This window comes from Pagrus major, chromosome 20, assembly GCF_040436345.1.
Source record: "Pagrus major chromosome 20, Pma_NU_1.0".
NCBI classification, from domain to species: Eukaryota; Metazoa; Chordata; class Actinopteri; order Spariformes; family Sparidae; genus Pagrus; species Pagrus major.
The window spans coordinates 20,650,559-20,671,796 of record NC_133234.1 but is presented as its reverse complement, the minus strand read 5'-3'; the positions used below and the strand labels follow the sequence as shown (position 1 = coordinate 20,671,796).

Genomic DNA, 21,238 nt, shown 5'->3' with positions numbered 1-21,238 from the left:
CAATGGTCTTCACACACAGAAACGATTCACAGGAATGCATTTAATGCAGTGTCATTTAACCTCATTGTACGACTAGTGCTTAACTGTTTACTGTTCATCCCTAAAATTCCCAAATATTATATTATAGCATGAGAGGAAAACAGTGTATATTAATAGATTTTGTTACTTTTTTGATACCAATTTTATGAAATCTGTCTTCACAAAAGATTACATTACACATTATGGTAAAAATCTTTAGTTTAATTTTTCGGCTCCTTGATATTTTTACAGACTCAAGGCAGTTTCATATCACAAAAAACACACTGATGAAAAGGCTTCAGACTGTTCTGAGACTGATGTCAGTTCTGGTGATTGGCAAGAACTTTTGTCAGATTCTGGACCTGAAACTGAAGACAGTGACAGTGGTTGTGAGGAGACCAGGGCACCTGAGTCAGGAGTAAATGATCTGAAATATAAGGAAGGCCCTGTGAGTGATGTTGGATGTAATGTTAAAAAAACCCTGAGCTGCTCTGATTGTGGTCAAGGATTTCACTACAAGGGGTCTCTTCAGAAACACATGAGATGTCATATAGGAAAAAGGTCCTCAAGCCATTTGATGAATAAGAACTGTTGTATAGTGAAGGAAAAGGAAGATTCACAGTTAAGAGTAAAGATAGATATCTAGTAAACAGTACACATACAGTATATTCTGTTTCATCAGTACCAGGGTTTTCACAACAAGAAAAAGAGAATACCAAAAACTTTCCACTTCTTTGTTAGCTTCTTTGTTATGTCCAGAATGGATGAAACAAACTACAGAAAGAAACCACAAGAGAACCTGCTTCAGTCATACTTACCAACCCTCCCGTTTTCCCAGGAGACTCCTGTTTTTCATTGCCCTCTCCAGGCATTTGGCCCACGGGCTGCCAGTTTAATAGGTCTGCTGTACACCCATGACTGCAGTGCCAGACATCCAGAGAACTTGGATCATTAAAAATATGCTGAATTTGTTATTTATGTTTGTAATGTACTCCTGAATGAACAGACACCTATCAATAGATTACTTTGATATTGAAGAAAATGTACAAAGGTGATGAATGTCAGGCAACTTCTGCACTCATGAGAAGCTTCTTTTTTATTTTTATGTGGAGTTATGGATGTTAGTTGAGATAATGTGTATCATTTCTGTATGTTTAGATTGAACTGTGTTATGATAGTTGACTGATTCAAACCTGTTCTAGCCTATCATGGATTTGTTTCTGAAATTTGAAATTTTCTCCTAATAATATGACATGACATGAAATAATACCCCACCCTAACTTCTAATATACATTACAAAAATTATACATGGAGTGCAAATGTGTCTTGAAATCTGGACACAATAGTTTTTTTTTGTTTTTGTTTTTATTGTTCATTCACAGATTATAAAGAGTCTCATACATCTCCTCAGAACCAGTATAGAGTAGCATTTGATTATGAATACATGAAGCCGAAAAATGCAGATGTGAACAGCACAGAAATACATAATGATATTGTTAAATACATAACCAGCCTTTACTTCTGTAACTTATGTGCATCACCATGTAACAGACATTATATAAATATATTTTATATATTTATTATAAAATATATACACTCCAGTCAGTCAGCAGACATACAGTTGATACTACTGTAGCGGCATTATTTTAGATCACACTACCTTGCTCGGTATGACCCGCTGTACTCTGCCTCTGATTGGCTACATCTGCCTGTTAAGTAATGCGCATGTGCAGCTCTCACCAAAGATTAAACAGAGGCGAGATGTCTCACTCTGTCACTAAAATGGAGCATTCAAGACACAGTGTGAAAAGGGAGACTGCAGCAAAGCACCATATGAGGAAAGAAAAGTGCTTTTTGATAATTAAAGTATGTAAACCTGTTCTACTAGGACCCCCAAATAAAAGTATGAACCTGATAATTAGCATAATATGACCTCTTTAACTTGAAATTTTATGTAAACATGCTTTTTGGTGGATTATAAAAATTATCCATATTACACAGATATATTTAAGTAGGTCAACATGCAATTTTGTTTACACCTGCGTGCTTAATTTTTGATTTAATATGTGTATTGGTGGATTCCTTGTACAAAAGGATTATGATTATTACATTGCAAAGACATCAGTCTACAACTTGTGTGAAACATGCAAATTATGAGGGACTGTGTACTTAGAGACCAAAGTTTGTGGCAGAGACTTAATAATCACAACAGCTTCGCCTTGAGCTGCAGCGTGACTCGTTGTCAGTCATCAGAAGACATTTTGTTTTGATATTCCCCTGTGGGTTCAGACTACATCCAACACCTTCTGATACCTACCTTGTTTATCTTGATGTGTCATTTTTTAGCACTATTCTTCATTCCAACAGACAGCCATATAGACTAAAAACACACTGGCAGCTACGATATAGAAAATTAAGAAAACTTTGTTGATTCTTTTACACACTCTCCTCCAGTAACCAGCAGGCTTCACTTCTTCCTTCTTGCTGTTGAGGAGCAGAGACGGCGGTTTCACCACCTCCCTCAGCTCGTCTGACAGCTTTTCTGGGTCTTTGGACTCCTTCATCAGCTGGCTGCTGCTTCCCTGAAAAAAGTGATTTAATAACTGTGGTTTAACAAACATGATTATGCTGCTATTTTTAACTGCTTTCAAGTTTGACATTCCCATTTTTGTGTCGATTGTTTTTTTGTACTTTAAACTGCACAAGTTGTACTCATTAACTTTCCATATAATTCAGCTTTTCTTCGATGCCTTTTTAGGTAGTGTGATCAATGAGTCATGGAGATGGATTGGGCGTTTTCTTTCTGATTATGAGAGGACCAATATGGTCAAGGATAGCTCCCATTCACTGGTCACAGCCTTGGATTTTATGATGGTTTTGCTTTGAAACTGCAGGAAGAAATTGCTGTTTTAAGTTGTTTTAAGGCCTATCCACTCAATGTTTTTTTCAAAATGTAATTACACCAGGAATCTGGATAAGCCACAATATTTCAGCAGGAGAAGGTCAAGGTCAATTTGTGTAAAATATTAAAAAGTAAAACTTAATCCTCACCTCTTGGGGCAATGGCAGCACTTCAGGTGGTGTTTTACCGGCAGAGACATCACAGACACAGGCAGAGTGAATCCATTTATTAACGCCTGAAAAGATGAATTAGACACAAAACATGATTAGTGTATATTTAAAATAACACAGTTGCCTCATTTGTACCAGACATTTTACATATAGCTGTTTCAGAGAAACCATAAAGTAACTTAAAGGTGCACTATGTAAGAACTGGCCACCTGTAGAAATCATACTCAAGACAATTAGGGGACAGTATATCACTAGAGTAACTGATAACTGCAGCTAAATGTAGCTGCCCTTAGCTAGTTAGCTGAGTTAGCTGTGCAGCTAGTGGTCCTCAGCTGACTCTGCCCAGACTGGGAGCTCAGAGCACAGGGGGACTGTTGGTGTTTACAATGCTAGCACAGGAGCTTTAGACCGCTGGGAGAAGGAGGTTTTCAGACCCGGGGCAGTGGAGGATAACACTGATGAGGAGCGGCTTTGGACATACATGTAACGTTAAAACTTCTTATTCTCCTTCTGCACATTCTGTTTATTTTTGAATGTTTTAAACTACTTCTGAGATCATTAATATTATTCAAATCTCCATAATAGTTGTTGTAAAACTCACCCCTGAAACAGTCATCAAGGCTGAGTTTGCCTCGTTTGTCCCCACAGTCCTCACTCAGGCTTTGGTCTCCGTTTGGCTCGTTTTCTTTCGAGTCTTTCTCCAACAGAAACATCACCAATATCGTCTCCATGAGGCTGAACATCATCAAACCAAAAATCCCAATAATGTAGGTCGCTAAAGGGGAGGACATCATCAGTAATGTGGACAAATAACTACACATTGATTCAGCATGTGCTGTTCCTGCTCATATGAAGTGCATTGACTCTGAGCTTCTTTACCTATAAGTGGAATCCTGTCTGAAGAAGAAGGCAGGATTTCATTCAGAATAAGTTGCATCACAGTGACGGCAAGCAGCACAGTGACCTTGAAGCCGAGCTTCTCGCCCCCACTGTCTGAGATCAGGAAGGAGGCCAAGTCCAGACCCAAGAAGAACAGGATGGGCAGCATGAAGTTGACAACATAGAGGATAGAGCGCCTCTTCATGTTGATCTGTGAAAAGATACTGAAGGGTCAGGTGGTTGATTCAAATAAAGGCTGAACTGAAGCAACTACAGGTATTACAGGTATATGGTCGTACACAAGTTGCAACAACATGGTAATCCCCCACGTCTACACTGGTGCAAGAAAAACTCAAATCACTTGTTAGGTAAATGCAGCTATGAAAGAGGAAGGCTGAAAATTGGGAAAGATGCAAATATTTCTTGAGGATTTAAAGACGTCACGCTCTATTTTCTATGCAGCTCTCGAATAGTTTGTTATTTTCCTGATCTTGAAATGCGCTTTGATTGTCCGTGTGGTCATTTCGTCCACAGTGCACATGGTGGACTGGTGGCCGGAGTTGCTGCTGGAGGTGGTGTAGCACCAACATGATATAGTTTAGCACACAGCACTGGTTCAGCAACCAAACTCCTGGATAGGGACTGAATCCTTCACTAGAAAAGACTTCTGGGGTTTACAGAGTTGGGCAGATGTGGGGATGCTCATGGTCCTCATATGCGACTGAAGGCCAGTCTGACAGTCTTTGCACTTGCTGTTACACCTATTGTTGATGAAAAGAGCCCTTTGTGCTCAACCAGTAAAATTTTCACCTGCAAATTATTGCTGTCAGGTATTTTCTGTGGAGAAACAAAACAATGCTTCCCTCTGAAATGTAATGAAATAAAATATAAAGACTCACTAAATGGAAGTACTTAAGGAAAGTACTTGTACTGCCTTGAGACACAGAGGTGGAATGGAAAAACTTCCCTTTCCATCTCTGTGTGTCTGTATCCATAAATACTTACAGTGCAAACCATCATGGTCTGGTTGAGTCCAAAATTGTCGACAGTTTTGTTGGTGATGTCCATGTTGATGAACAGCCACTCAGACTGGGAACGCATCATCCTACGAGACCATTTAGTGTTGTATGCAGAGCTACCAAACTGAAGAAACTGCATTTCCTTGTCTGAAGTGGGGGATAAAAAAAAAAATAACTGTGAGGTTTCCTTGCAGGATAATAAAGAAGGAATGATTATACGTGTTCAGCTAGACTCAAAGTAATTTAAGACGCAAAAAAACATGAACAACTAATAGGAATTCATAAAACTTTTAAATAAAGCAGCTGAAAGACTCACTGTTGTATGTGGCAGACTTGAAGGAGAGGTTGCAGCTCTGACTGTCAAAGGGGAATTTGTAAACGTTCATCCTGCAGGTGCTGATCACCATCATGTCGTTCCTAAGCCAGACGGTGCCACCCTTGAAAACAGTTACGTAAGGACTCTCAGAGGCCTTGTCTTTCTCTGTCCTGAATGAGAACAAACACACGTGTCCTTTAAGCTGAATTTTACATAGTGTATAACTTAATATATTAAACACGATAACTTCATGTAAAATACACTGAAAGTATAAAATAAACTACAACACATTCCATATAACTGCAAGATCTCTGTTTAAATCCTGGTTGGGAAAATTTGTAGTGGCATTAGCTTTATCTTGATTGGCTTTGATAAGTCATTGAACAAGGGTTACAAATACAATACATACAGTAAAGGCAATGAATATTATTAAATAAAACAAATCTAAACCCTGTTGCTAAACTGTTGGCATATAATTACTTTAATATGTTGTTATTTCTTAACAGTAACAAAGACCGATAACTGTGAGCACGAGAGTACACACATTCAAACTTACATCTCTTCAATGGTTAGATCTGGCTTCCACAATTGTTTAGTAGGGATAGCAATGGACTGAATACCACAGAAATCCTCAGAATCCCAATAAATGTACTCATCAATCCAAGACTACAGGAAAACAGGGAGAAAATTTGATTTGGTAAAGCTTTAGATAACAGCGTAACTCCAGAGTTATGGTGTAATCTTTTGTGCCAATGGTGTACAACTACAGTCGGTTCCAAAACAAGATTTGAAAACTGAGTGCCTATTTTATTATAACAGGGTGTGTGACGTTTGGGATTCATTTACAGGGAATTTATACTGAAGTTATTTTTTAACTACTGGGTACCTATTCCATTAAATGTATGTTTCAGCGAAGATGGAGTGAGGAGTTCTGCATCACTCAATGGCCCAAATCTTGTGATTTTATGTCAAACAAGCAAAGCAAATTAAACTTGGGGTACTTAAATGAACTAGGGGGTACATCCATGTATTTACTTCACAATAAATGACTAGTGGACACTTTATTGTCATTGATACTGTCACAGCTTATTGCTCAGTAGACGTACATGACCTGTAATAATAGAAAAGGTACCCATAGTAATGTACATACTGTACTAGTACACTTTTAATACAAATTATTACACGGTAACTCTGGAGTACTTGCGCTGTAAATTGCGCAATAATCTAAAGCATTACCCTTAACTTAAACAAAATAAATTTGATTTTCCCAACAGTCAAACAATTTTTTCTTCCTCACAGAGAACTCACCATGTCAATCCAAACGTACGAAACAAATTTCTGGTCCTTCTCGTTCTGCAAGTAAAGAAACATGTGTTGAAGTCCACATTCAGTGTTAATACAAATTACTACAAGTTTGCAAACATCAAAGTTTATTCAACTCATGTGGCACCCAGCTCGGTGAATTGCCCCGTCTGGAGCCATGTCTGGATGACTGCAGCTCTCAGCACTGCTTGAGGCTGACTGGTGCGCAGTTCTCAGCTGTGTAGCGCCTTTCCATCTGTCCCGGTCAGTGGCAGTTTGAACCCAAAACAAAGAGATTTTGCTTTGATCTGACTGCAATAAACAAAAGTCAGCAGGCCATGTCAATGCCTGAATTCATGCTTCGTCAGGTCTGTCAGATAGACAAGCAAAAAAAACTTTTAAAAATGCTTGTTCCCTGGATTGAGTTTGGATCGATCAGGGCTATGCTGTGCTGAGACATATTTCCATGCCTTACTAGGTAGTCCGACTTCCTCACTCACTTTCCTCCACGCCAGCTCCTTTTTTGTCCTGTCTCGGTACGGGGAGATGTGTTATTGTACAGCTTGCGGAGTCCGCAAATCCTCTCCTCCATTGCTGTTCATGAATGCCCTAACATCAGTGAAGTTAATGTAGACTTAGACTTAGTCTAGCGTTAATGTTAGACTTTGGGGTCAACAAGACACAGCAGGTGTGGACAGGAGAGCGTGCAGCAGGAGAGAACTGACAGAGAGTTGGACATCAGTACCAGGTGAAGCAGAGTCTAGAGTACCAATGTTTTCATATATTACTTTGTGAATTTAAAGCAAGACTGTGTTTGTGAGTTTAATTTAGTTTATGCCAACATTAATGAAGCGTGTTTTATGATGAGTTAACAAGATAATTAAGCTTGTCCTAGATAAAACAGCGAAACTTGAATTCAGAAGGTGTACAGTTGTATTTTTCTGTTCAGTAAGTAAATCACACAGGAGGGAAACACATGAGGGCAAGAAGTGCAGGACCTGAAACAAGACAAGAGGTCATCAACATAAAACAGGAAGCACAAGACAGTGAAAAAAAAGGTAACTTTACTTGTGGGACAAGACGTGACAATGCTAACATCTGGCATATATCTGCAAATTGAAACTTTGTGGGCTATAAGACTTGCATTATGAGAAAGGACGGGCTGGGGCTAGCTGGTTAACATGGTAACTTTAGCAGACATCACTGTAATGCCATACATAGATGCCTATTCATATTGTGATTGATTTAAACCAGATCAGGTAGACTTTATTGTCTTTCTCCCCATATATAATTTCCAGTAGACAATATACATACAGTATATATCTTGTTTCTTCAGTACCGAGGTTCACACAACAAGAAAAAAGCAAACACCAAAAACTATTCACTTCTTTGTTAGCCCATGTCCCAACTTTTCAGCAGATACAATGTGATTTTGTGATATCCTGTCATGTCACAAACAGAGACATGAAAATAATCTTCCCAACAGAAGAAATAATAAGTAGTTTCGAAATATACAACTTACCATATCTAGAATGGCATAGATTAGTACATCCAGCTTTACAACAGTGGGTGTTGTGTGGTTTCTAACAGGCCGGGTCATGGTGTTCTGCCCCTTACCTTTAGGGTTTAAATGCATAAAAAGGTCCCGATAGCTGCAGCTACCGTTGGACGATTCTCCACCTACAGAGAAAACATCAAGGCACGTTATCTGTGAGAGAGGTTCATTTTAAACCAAAAGTAATCAGAAAAATGTGACGTTTGAGTTAAGTTATATCGCTGACAGATGGCAAGTGCGCAGTTATTAGATGCATTACACTAAAATCCCTTTCAGTGGGAATTAACCCACCCACCCGCTGATTGCTTGTGCAAGGATCGTCCATTAGACCAGAATGGATATTAAATTAGACACCATTATAAGATGACAAAAGCTGCAGAACATGAGCGATGAAAGCAAAACACTCAGTTCAACCCCATCAGATGTTTTTGTTTATCTGAGTCAACAGTGTCTCCTGTGTCTTCTGGCATTTCTTTCAAAAAGGGGTTCAAATCAATTTCAAATGATGAAAAGTACATTTTTACTCAATTGCACCCCAAAGATTATGATGTGGGGATCTGCCACACCTGAAAATGTCAGACATTCTCAAGAAATATTAGTAAAAATGTTATCACAATAACCGTCAGGACATTTTAGTTACATGCTGTTTGCAGTATTTACCAGCTGTGAGACACTGAATGAATGAAAAGTGATGAATATTACTTTAAGCCTCAGATTTATGCACGTTTACGCTTACAAAGTATTCTTCGTTGTTTTCTGAGAGTAAGTAAAATTTAAATTGACAAAAAATGCTGTTGCATTTTACCTGTTATTTTGTTATTTTCATTCTTTAAAGCAACCAGAACAGAGGAAAGACAGTCCTTGAATTTCAAATTTGGAAGGTAGGACCCCCAGAACCTTTTTGACTCTTAAGGTTGGCAAGTATGGCTTCAGTCGACCAAAAAACTGAAGCTTACCTCACCTTCAGCAGCACAATAACACCAAGCACAAGGTCAAAAACACCTCAGGTGTGGCTAAACAACAAAAAGGTAAGTGTTTTAAAATCGCCAAATCTGAGTCCAAATCAGTGTGGAACTGTTTGAAAACTGCGTCATCCGGCCAACGTGAACAACAAGATGTGCTCACGAATTAAGTTTATTTGGAGGATGGACTTTCTTTCAAGGTGCTCACAGCATGAAGCATCACGTTTTAAAAATTACACAACACCTCTTTTCAGAAACCGCAACTGCATCTATGTTACTCTTGATTAGCCAGACCTCTCTTCATTGAGTCACTTTTCTTTGGTAAAAATCAATTCCACTGAAAGCTGTTCACAGTAAGGTTTGTGGATTATCCAGAGCATCAGAGACACTGTGAGGATGAGAGAAACCTTACCTGTGAGGAGGAGCAGAAAGAGGAAGCCAGCAAGCATCATGACTGCAGACCAGTGAGAATCCAAAGTCTGTCAGAGTACAGCTATTGTGCATCCCAGTCAACTCAGTGCTGTCTGTAAATATTAGCTCAAACTGGAAGAGGGCTGGACGAACAGAATGATCATCCCCCTTTTTGTTACTTTGTCCTCGATCTCAGTGGGTTAGGGTTTTTAGAAAGATTTGAGTGTCATTTCTGGTTGAGGCACAAACTGTATCGATTCCATCAATGGTCTTCACACACAGAAGCGACTTACAGGAAATTAGATGCAGTGTCATTTTACCTCATTGTATGACTAGTGCTTAACTGTTTACTGTTCACCCCTACATTTCCCAAATATTATATTATAGCATGAGAGGAAAACAGTTTATATTAATAGATTCTGTTACTTGTAGTAATTTACTTTAGGTTTGGCGGGATGGGAACAGGAAGTATGACTACCCCGGCTCTGGCTCCAGAGGACCAGCCACTGTCAGTAAACACAGCTGATGTGATTTCGATACCAGTTCCTGAACAATGCTTTTATTGATACCAATTTTATCAAATCTGTCTTAACAAAAGATCACATTACACTTTATGGTAAAAAAAATGTTGGTTTTATTTGCAGCTCCTTGACATTTTTACAGACTCAAGGCAGTTTCATATCACAGTAAATATGAACCTATTTACCACAGTGTGATGAGATCTTCTCTGGGTGTGACATGGTGTTTTCCCTGCGTGCCTCGAGGCAACCAATCACCAGCACTAATAGATCTTGGCTCAAAAAGAACACTGCTTGCTTATTGGCTCACGGACACACACAACAATATACGTTAATGGCCTTAATGTTTTTTTTCTTAGGCAACGTGTCCAAAAAGGTCAATGCCAGAAACAAATCCTTCCTTGTCGTTCCATGGCTAAAATTTCCAGCAGATACAAGGTGGTTTTAACCTCCTGGATTGAAGAAATATTAATTGTAATTTATGATTATAAGCAACAACTTACCACATCTAGAATGGCATAAATAAGTAGCCACAGGGCTCCCTCGATGGACGCCTTGTGGTCACTAACAGGCCGGGCCATGGAGTTCTCCTCATTACTTTTTAACTTTGAATGCTTCACAACATCCGATCACTGCAGGTTCTGTTAGAGGACTCCCCATCTACAGTGAAAACATCAGGACACACGAGACACCTTGAGGACTGTTGATTCAATCTCCATGAAATGTTCTTCTTCTTCTGAGTCAACAGTGCTTCTCCTTTGCCTCAAACGATTTTATGAAATTTCATTCAAGGGATTCAAATTGAATTTGAAATTAAGACAAAAAGTTGACATAATACTAAAGTAGAAACTTTACTCAATAGGAGATTAGATCGAGGGGATCAGACCTACCTGAAAATATAATACATTCCCAATAATTATTAGTAAAATGTCATTACAATATCAGATTTCAAGGCATTAGTGAGAAGTTATTGTATTATTGGGTATCACTACAATTTTATTACATGATAACATTTTGAGATAATGATTACATCATGGTGCTACAGCTATTTTAAAGTGACACTGGTTTAATGTTAAAAAATATAGCAAGAAAAATAAATAAGTGGACTATAGGAACAACTGGCCTCCAACTTAGGAATCATTGGTCAGACTGTAAATCTGATGAAAGGTTTGAACAGCAGATGTGCGTCCCTGTCAGCTCAGCGCTGTTCATAATGTAACCTTGCACTTATCTTCTCACTGGAAGAGGGCCCAGCAAACCGACCAGACCAACCCTTTGTTATTTTTATATATTATGTTATATTATTATTTTTTTAATGATAAGAGTAATTTGTGGTCTCAGCACATACTGTACCCGGTCGATTCCATCAAGATTGTCGATTGAGCGATTCACAGGAAGTGAGATGCACGCATCATTAAATGATTGCAGCTTCACTTTTTACAGTTCACCAAGAAGAGAGGACCAAGAACTTAATGCCTCACATCATGCCCACTTTAATCAACAACTGGTCATGTGTGTTGAGCTGCAACGCCATGAAGTATAATCCACATTCATAAGTCTCATCACTTCAAAACCACAGAAGAGATTAGAGCTTTCCGGATCAGCTGCAGTTTCTCCACTGCTGTTTTATTTGAAGTGGCTCCGATCAATATCGTCATATTAACGATGGATCTTGTGACTACTTATGTGAAAGTGCTCGCTCTGACTGATGAACTCAGAGAGGTATGACTCAACTCTGCAGCTCCCCTCGGCTCTGGGGAGCAATTTATCACTTTCAGGTCATTGTGTTGGGTTTTTTTGGCAGCATCTATTCTGTTTCGGTTCACTCTTATCACTCTTACAAACACGTAGACAAAACAGACAGAATGGCTTTGTTTTTCTTCATTTCTGCGTTAGAAAGAGTCTCATACATTTCTTCATAACTTCTTTAGGAGGACACATTTGATATATTTTAGAATATTATGTGTTTCAAGGGCCACTGGATCAATCTTTTGATCAATTCGTCTCACAGGAAGTGGCCCCCTACGCCGCCTTTTTGAAGAGTTGGAGATGACTTTCGTGGCTCTGGAGGAGATGAGTGGTGTTAGTTGGTCCACCACTTTAGTTCTGACTGAAATATCTCAACATGTACCTGATCGATTGGCACACAGTCTTCAACAGACATTCATGGGTTCCCAGATGCTTAATCCTACTGACTTTGGTGATCACCTGGTGTTTCCTCTAGCGTCACTATCAGGTTTACAATTGGGGTTTCGTGTGTGGCTTACAAACCAGCCCCAACCTACATTAAAATATAAACAAAAAATATGTACATCTACAGGGAATGCCCAAGTTCAACTACTTGGATAATAAACAAATGCTTCTTCAGGGATAATCAAACTGAAATGTGCTTTTACAAGCTCCCAAGTCCCCAATGAAATAAAATGTTAAAAACTGAAGGTGTATAGGGGCTTGAGTTTCAAGTGGTTCAGTTAAGAATATAGAAACAAACAAAAGAAAACCTGCAGGTGTCCAGCTATTTGCAAGGAAAGCAACACTTGCACAAATAAGGACGAACTTGATACAAGTAGTCTAGTTGACTGGGGACTTTTGTGGTCACTCAACTTGGCTGAAGAATAAACACAATTTCCCTCAAGTACAATGAAATGAGGCAGCAAAGTAATCTCAATAGGGGCCTAAACAGTCCAGAGTTCCTGGCTAGCAATCTATCAGGATGTGGTCTGCAGCATGTCAGGAACAGATTCAGAATGAGAGTCCAACCTGCCGTTCCCCACCTCTCAGAAGCCTTCACAAAAGGGTGTCGTCACACCCTGATTGGCTGGTAGGGGAACGCCCCAAACTGCTTCCACTCATCAATTAGGAGTCAGTCTCCTCACCTTGCGTACAGGTGATCTGAATCCACTGCAGTCAGTCCAGAGGGATTGTGAAATTCAGCCCAAAACAAAAAACGATAGCAAGTCTTACCCAATGGGACGGTTACATGTGTTGAATGTCTGGAAAACTTTTTGAAGGACTACCACAAAATCACATCAAAATTTCAGTATTGTCAACATGTGCATGTTAGTGTTAGCTATGGCTGCCAACATTTGATTTAAGCGTGGTGTGAGATTTATTGTCGTGTAGAGTGGCTGATGGTATGATGTTAATTTGCTTGCGCTTAAGTAAATGCTTCAATTTTTTAAATGTTGTTAATATGTTTTAGGTTGGATTATAAGAATTGCCCATATTACATGTTCAAGATATATTTATGTAGGACAACATGCATATTTTGACACCTGCATGCTCTTTTTATTCGTATTTTTTAATATTTGTAGAGGTGGATTTCTTGTACATAAGAACTGTGCTCAGCATAAACCACCTCAGATCATATTAGTGCACTGGGATAGTACAACATGCATGATTAATGTGATCCAGTGACTGTTTACTAGTTCTGGTGTAACTCAATTATTGTACGATGATTATTGTGCATTCCACCTGAAGAACATGTAGACTAAAAACAGAGTTATAGACACGATATAGAAGATGAAGAACCCTTTGTTGATTCTTTTACACACGCGCTTCAAGTAGCCGCCACCAGGCTCCACTTCTTCGTCCCTGCTGTTGAGGAGCAGGGACAGCACGTTCACCACCTCCCTCAGCTCATCTGACAGCTTTTCAAAATCATGGGACTCCTCCGTCAGCTGGCTGCTGCTTTCCTGAAAAAGTAGTTAAAGAACATGATTTTTTAAATTCAGCTGCTACATTTGACATTCACATCTTTGTTTCAGTTGTTATGTTTGTGCTTGTTTCAACCCCAGACGTCATATAAATGTATGTGCTTCAGTATATATATATATATATATATACATATATATATATATATATATATATATATATATATATATATATATATATATATATATATATATATATATATATACACATATATATATATGTATATATATACAGTCATACTCACACACACACATATATTTGCATACATCTGCATACATACATACATCAAAATGTCACAACAAACTAAATTTATGGCAGAACAAGAAAAGCAAGAAAAAAAACAAAGACGAAGCGAAGGAAACAGAGCGTTATACATAATATACTTACATTCTACATGATATATGTCTTATACCTCAAATAGTACATCTTATTGTTATATGCAAAATAAATATTACCTCAAATTTTGTATCTGACAGAACAACTCATTATGTTGACAGAAGGGATGCAACTCATCAGTGCATCAGCCACCGTGAGATGAGGGATGTAACACAATTCATCTGACGCATGCAGCAGGACTTTCATGCATGTAAATGTGTCTGACATAACAAAAAATAATGATAATGTTACAAAATGTGTGTAGTCTGTGATAATTTTGACACTGCTATACTAGAATATGGTGTTAGCTAGCAAGAGCTGACAGATGTCCGTCTAAGTGGCCTGTTGTTTTAATAAAGTTTTGGAAATGCAAAGATAACTGGTTACGTAACAGTCCAAATTCAATACTAAAGCCTCTATATGACCTATAAGCAGATGGGACCATTAGTGAGAAGGTTGGCTATTATCTGTGTCATTAATATAATTATTCTTAATGCCTGTCACTGGGTCTATTTTTTAATGGCGGAGTGCTGAGGACGATGAGGAGTCTCATAGCCTGAGGAAAGAAGACACTCTGGTGGTAGCCTGGTGGTACGACACTTAAACAAAATAAAGTTATCTTTGTTTCACTATTTTTCACTACTATTTCATCCTTTGTCCTTGGGGGCCGCCACAATCAACAAGAAAAAAAAGAAAGTTCCTTATTGTAGATTTAAAAGTTTAAAAGTTTATTTAATTTTACAGCTCACAGAACACAATGCCAACACTTTTTTGTGTGGACTATTTCTGCAGGAGGAAGCATACACAACTTTTTTCCAATTATGCGAAAACAAACAAACAAAAAATGTAACCTTCTAGATTTAAAAAAGTGAAAACTTTCTAACCTCTTTGGCCACTGGCAGCAGTTCAGATGGTGTTTGACCTGGAGAAACATCACAGACAGGCACGGTTAATACACTTATTAACTAATTAACACAAAACATGGTTAGTGCATATTCAAAATAACACAAGTGCTTTGTATTAGACATTTTATACATGACTGTTTTCAAAAAAATGAAACATCTGGAGTAATTTATATGCTGCTTCGCAAATTCACCAGATGTCTGACTTCCCTATGGGAGTGAATCTCACCTCTGTAATAATTCTTGATGCTGACGTTGCCTCGTTTAAACCCACAGTCCTCACTCAGGCTTTGTTCTTTTTCTGCCTCTGTTTTCGCGTCTATATGCAACAGATACATCACCAAAAGCGTCTCCAGGAGGCTGAGCATCATCAAACTAAACATCCCAATACAGTAGGACGCTAAAGGGGGAAGGCATTGTCATTAATGTGGACAAATTACAACACAGTGTGTCAGAAAATCGCATATAAAGTACTGTCCAATACGACTCAAGAATGAGTTTCTTTACCTATGAGTGGAATCCTGTCTGAAGAAGAAGGCAGCATTTCATTCAGAATAAGTTGCATCACAGTGACGGCAAGCAGCACAGTGACCTTGAAGCCGAGCTTCTCGCCACTGCTGTCCGAGATCAGGAAGGAGGCCAAGTCCAGACCCAAGAAGAACAGGATGGGCAGCATGAAGTTGACAATGTAGAGGGCAGGCCTCCTCTTGATGGAGATCTGTGAAATGATGTTCAAGGGTCAGGTGGTTGACCTGTACTGTATTACTGGCAAAGGTTGAACTGAAGAGAAATCACTCTTTCTCATGATCGTGTCATCTGTGCGATGTGCAAGAGGCATGAAAGCTCCCTCACACTTCACACAGAGACCCTGCTCTGATGACAGTGCGCTCAAATGTGCAACAAAGTCTTTTGCCCACACGGAGTAAAGTGAACAAACATGAGTTAATGATTAAAAGTAACCATTAGTCCACTGATGGTTTAGCAATAAATAAGGGTGCGTTCAAAAATCCAATCTGAAATGGTTGTTCAGAAAAATTCACAGTTCCAGTTTTAGAGCGCTCAGAGCAAAAATGGGGAATGTAAACCCTTTAACAGAAAAGCTGAAAGTAATTTTGCTGTGCATTTGCATTTCAAGCCTGTCATCAATACAATAAGGGGAAATAATAAATGAATCTTGGCAGAAACAGTGCTTCCCTCTGAAATGTATTGGAAGGATATACTTGTAATTACTTAAGACACAGAGGTGGAAAAAATAATTGGAAAATGTTTACTTTCCGCCTCTGCATGTCTGTGTCCAGCAGTACTCACAGTGTAAATGACCACACTTTGGCTGAAGTCAAAGTTATTGACGTTTTTTTTGTGAACTGTCATGTTGTCGAACAGCCACTCGTACTGGTTGTGCATCAACTTGCGAGTCCGCTCGACGATCTCTGAAGAGTCGAGATCTGGAACGAGCTGTATTTCGTTGTCTGAGGTGGGAGATAAAATTAAAACTGTGAAGTTTCCTTTCAGGTTAACAAAGAAGGAATGTATGATATGTGCGTTCATGGGACAAGAAACTGTTAAAGTCATTAAAGCACACATGTATTCAAACTCACTTTGACTTTTATTATGAAGTAGGCTGTGTGTTTAGTGAGTTTAGTGCTTGGCGCTTAGCGCTATCATTCATCAAAAATGTGTCTACAGAGCGAAAACAACATTTTTAGCTTTTTTATTGTTGTAGCAGATCAGTTTGAAATATGTCATGGAGTCGTTTTATTTATAAATTAAATGAACTGACTGCAGTCGGTGAGTTTAAGTCACATGATGACCTTTCACCTGACGTCATCAGTGACGTGCTCTTCAAAGGTTTAGCTGTGACCGGCATGCTTTTCATTTTACTGGAGGAAATTCAACTTCCAGTAAGCCTTTGCTGTGGTATTATGTGTGTGTGGGGGGGGGTGAGCAGTGGTAGATGCAGATGCATAGTATGATGCAGTTTGTTGAAAGTCTCCATTCTGTTTGAAAATGGGTCGTGTAACTCTGCAGGCTGCGCTGTAAATTATGTTGCTACTTCTCCTCTGCGACGTATGAAACTGTTAAATGCAACAGACTCACCAGTATGTACAACAGACTTGAAGGAGAGATTGCAGGTCTGAGTGTCGAAGGGGAATTTGTAAAGGTGCATCCTGCAGGAACTTACGAGCACCTGGTCGTCCGTTATTTCGATTTCACCATGGCTGTGAATGATGAGAAAAGGATTGGGAGGGGACCTGTCCTTCTCTGTCCTGTGTGAGAACACAGGAGTACGCTTTAGATCAAATTTCACATAGTGTATTATACCATTAAATACTGAAAGTAACAATGATCTACGACACATGTGTAACCACAATATCACAATATAAGTGTTTTGGCATCTAAGTGCTTCAGTTTCTGTGTAATTTCTCAATAATCACATGATGAAGTTACAGTTGTGAGTGTCAGAACATGAATCCACATTCAAACTTACATCTCTTCAATAGTTATATCCGGCTTCCACAAAAGTGCAGTGGGGAGAGAAAAATTGCGAATGCCACAGAATTGATCTGGGTCCCAACTAATAAACTCATTTTTCCACCACTACAGATGAAAACAAGGAGAAAATTATTTTAAACAAATGCAATTTGAGTTTCCCAAGTGAGTGAGAGGTGGAAATGTATTTCTTCTTTCAGACAGAACTCACCATATCAATCCAAACGTAAGGAACCAATTGCTGGTCCTTCTCTCTCTAAGAGCAAAGAAAATACGTCTTAAATTCTCTCCTGAATCAGTGTAAATGCAAGTTTAAGTGACAAAGTTTTTAAAAAGCACACCAGAATCATAAATATGTGGAAACAAACTTTAGTTAGCACAAATTCAACCAAAAAGCACTCAGGGCACAAACCTCCACCAAGGCTGCATAAAATACAGTAGCTTATATCTACGTTTGATACGGCAACCATGCTTTCAAAAGAATATCTGTCATGGTTTAGGCTTTTTGGTTTGTCGATTTCCTGTTTTAGTTTGTAGTTATATCCTGTGTGTTGTCTCTTGTTACTTTCTACTTCATTCTCACCTGTGCTCCTCACCAGTCTGATCGTTCCAACACGCCTGTCTCACATCAGCCTCGTTAGCACCGGCCTGTTCCCAGTGTCTCTCAGCCTGCACCTCATGCCCTTGTTAGTTTAGTTTGTATTTAAGCCTGTGTTGTTCCCTCACTCTGTGTCACGTCCATCCCGTGTCTGGAGTGTTCCTGATGTTCCTCGTGTCTGTAGCGTTCATCGCGTTCCTTGTGTTCCTGCACGTCTTCCCTGTGCTTCTTTGGTTTGTACCGTATTTAGTTTTTGTTTTCTACCTGCCTGCCTTGAGTGTTTTTCATTTGGGCCCTATTTTAATAAATGTGACAGTATCTTCTCTCCAGGAATATTAAGGGCTGAGTACAAACAGAGTCAGGCAGCTGATACCTCAGGCCCATGTCCTTCACAGCAACTTCACAGCAGATACAATGTGACTTTGATATCCTGTTACGTCACAGAACAAGAGAGAATTTAAATCAATATAACCTGAAGTTATTATTATAAGCAACCACTTACCACGTTTAGAATGGCATAGAGTAGTACATCCAGTGTTACTTTTGTGGGCTCTTTGTAGTTTTTAACAGGCCGGATCATGGCGAACTGCTCTTTGTTTTCGGTCAAGTTCAAGTGCTTTAAAACATCCAGATAAGTACAGTTACGTTCAGAGGACTCCCCATCTGCAGCAGAAACATAAAGACAGGAAATGTGATGGTGATTACTTTGCCATTTTGAAAGTTTGAGCTACTACACTTGTTTGATTATCGTCATCTCAGCTAGTTAAAGTTGCTGTGTACATCTACTGTCTCTGAATTCTTCATATGAATTTGATTAGTTTTAGTCGTGCTGGTGGCAATAAGTCAACCCAGCTCACAAATATAAGCAGTTATATGGTTGTGGTCACACAGAAGTCATCATGAGATTGGTGCTGGCAGACATACGGACTCGCTCTGCTCAACCACTACATGATTGTTACAGTACACTGAGTCTAATTAGGTCCATCTGTGATAATCCACCAAATGCATGTTGGTAATGTCATGGCCAGCAGCACGCCAGCCACTTCCAGCCATTTAGAAAGCTTTTAACAAAAGTTCTCTCATCATTATACATTAAGTATACCACGGCTATTTTAGTTTATTAGCTAATAATGCACTACACCACCAGGCTACGTCTCACACATGCTTCTCTAGCTCCTCCTCTAGCTCTTGTCTCTTTAGCTCTTTAAGCACAACTAAAACACTGATCTGAGAGCAGCTGGAAATATTGATACTAAAGTAAACTAAAGACCTATCTACTCAGTCTGGCTTCTATATAGCCTCTTCTAATTTTATGGCTTGAATGTTTACACTTATTTTATTTTACTTGTTTTTGTCATAACCCTTTATTCTGTTTTATCTAAATTTTACTGTTGATATTATTCTATTCTTTTTTGTTTTATTCACATTTATTAAATCAACTTTTACAGGCAACATTTTATATTGTCATGTTACTTATTATGCTATTTTATTATTTTAAACACATTAACACACTGCAGTTGGTGTGCACTAGTCTCTAAATTCTTTAAATCTTGAATTATTCTTCAAATCATCCCATTTTTTTCCCAGTCACTTGTAAGGCACTTTGATTTGTTTGAAAGGTGCTATATGAATAAAGTTTGACTGATTGATTGATTGATTTTAAAAAATATATACGGCAGAGGCAGAAACCAAATGTATTATTTTATATTTTAAATAGTTTTGACCCAAAAGAAAGAATAATTAATTGAGTAAACCTTTAATTAACTCAATGTCCCCACAGTGTTGCATGACGACGAAGAAGACTGTTGTAACCATTTCACCTCCCAAACACCTTTCAATTTGAAATTTTGTTTTCCAGTCCAGAAAAGCATAAAAACAATGTTGCAACTGTGCTCTTAAATATTGTGGGAACCTGCCTACTCAGTGGTTGGATTGAATTACAGCACTGTTGTTTCAGACTTCACTAGTTTTAGCCAGGCGTGCCCAATAAACTGGAAACTGAGTGGATATACGGTTAAAAGATAATAATGAAAGCTGATTTTTCCTTTAACCCCTAATGATATCTGGTGATTCAGAAAAAAATCAACAGCCTTGAATTCAGAAGAAAGCCGTTCATAGTGAGGTTTGTGAATTATCCAGAGCTGTGAGGACGAGAGAAACCTTACCTGTGAAGAGGAGCAGAAAGAGGAAGCCGGCAGGAATCATGAGTGCAGGACCAGTGAGAATCAAGTCTGTGAGAGGTTTGTACAGCAAATGTGCATCTCTGTCGACTCGCTGAAATATAACCTCACACTGGAAGAGGGCTGGGCAAATTCAATGACCAATCCTTGTTTTGTTTTGTTTTATCTCAGTAATTTAGGCAGTGATTTCTAACCACATGTAGCTGTACTCCATGGGGCCACTCTGCAAGGAAGTATGTGGACAGATTTAATGGCTCAGTTAACAAACAGGGAGTGCATTTTCCAACCAATATGAGAGGGTTTTTAACAGTGGTAGCTGGTGACTCAAAATGTATTATGTATTATCTCTTATTACTGTCCTTCCTCATATCAAGCCCACTGGTTCCAACTGATTGATTCTTGAATTCATAATTAGTATTAATATAAATAAACCAACAACTGGTCAATGTAGTTTCTATCAGTATTATCTATTATCTATAAGTTTACGTTGGACTGTTTTGAGCAGCGGATTGATCCACATTTGGTGCTCAGGTGAGTATTTCTAGCAACAGGATGTTGTATGTCTGTTTGAAGCAACATAAACTAAAGCGAGGAAGTGGACACTTACAGCCTCCAGTGCACAAACACTGGCAATGGACTTTACAGTGCAGGACGAGACATTTTATGTCCAGCAGTAAAATGTCCAGCGTCACCATGTTTCTTATCGACAACCTTATGACCTGGCAAAAAGTAACCTTTGGATCAGTCAAATAAACACCAGAAATTAATCACTTGCATGCTTTATTTTCTGTATTTTTATTCATGCATCTGGTGGATTCACTGAACCTTAGCATTGCACACTGGAATTTTATCACACAACCCGACCAGTGTCATGGGCTAATACTGAGTATGTGTTAGATACGGTATGTAGCAGTGTGTAGAACATGC

General features: G+C 38.8%; 2 protein-coding genes across 2 annotated transcripts; both read right to left on the bottom strand.

The window, feature by feature from the left end:
* Nucleotides 1–338: 338 nt before the first annotated feature.
* On the bottom strand, nt 339–9,572 carry LOC141015217 (5-hydroxytryptamine receptor 3A-like). Its single transcript, XM_073489171.1, has 11 exons — nt 9,536–9,572; nt 8,129–8,286; nt 6,613–6,657; nt 5,861–5,970; nt 5,305–5,474; nt 4,975–5,135; nt 3,970–4,180; nt 3,692–3,865; nt 3,070–3,155; nt 2,463–2,600; nt 339–425 (listed from the first exon to the last, which is right to left on the bottom strand). The coding sequence occupies exons 1-11, from the start codon at nt 9,570–9,572 to the stop codon at nt 339–341; spliced, it is 1,377 nt and encodes a 458-aa protein (XP_073345272.1).
* A 3,762-nt stretch (nt 9,573–13,334) lies between these two features.
* On the bottom strand, nt 13,335–21,184 carry LOC141015216 (5-hydroxytryptamine receptor 3A-like). Its single transcript, XM_073489170.1, has 11 exons — nt 21,137–21,184; nt 20,297–20,405; nt 18,630–18,794; nt 17,745–17,785; nt 17,532–17,641; nt 17,141–17,310; nt 16,352–16,512; nt 15,551–15,761; nt 15,273–15,443; nt 15,026–15,063; nt 13,335–13,747 (listed from the first exon to the last, which is right to left on the bottom strand). The coding sequence occupies exons 1-11, from the start codon at nt 21,182–21,184 to the stop codon at nt 13,511–13,513; spliced, it is 1,461 nt and encodes a 486-aa protein (XP_073345271.1). The 3' UTR covers nt 13,335–13,510.
* Nucleotides 21,185–21,238: the final 54 nt, after the last annotated feature.

Coding starts and splice junctions, on each gene's coding strand:
- LOC141015216 (XM_073489170.1), bottom strand. CDS start 21,184: ATGACACTGGTCGGGTTGTGTGATAAAATTCCAGTGTGCAATGCTAAG. Junction 17,311..17,531: donor GATATAACTATTGAAGAGAT/GTAAGTTTGAAT, acceptor GTTCTCACACAG/GACAGAGAAGGACAGGTCCC. Junction 15,444..15,550: donor AGACAGGATTCCACTCATAG/GTAAAGAAACTC, acceptor TTCCCCCTTTAG/CGTCCTACTGTATTGGGATG.
- LOC141015217 (XM_073489171.1), bottom strand. CDS start 9,572: ATGCTTGCTGGCTTCCTCTTTCTGCTCCTCCTCACAG. Junction 4,181..4,974: donor AGACCATGATGGTTTGCACT/GTAAGTATTTAT, acceptor ATCTTTTCACAG/ATCAACATGAAGAGGCGCTC. Junction 2,601..3,069: donor TGCTGCCATTGCCCCAAGAG/GTGAGGATTAAG, acceptor CACTTTTTTCAG/GGAAGCAGCAGCCAGCTGAT.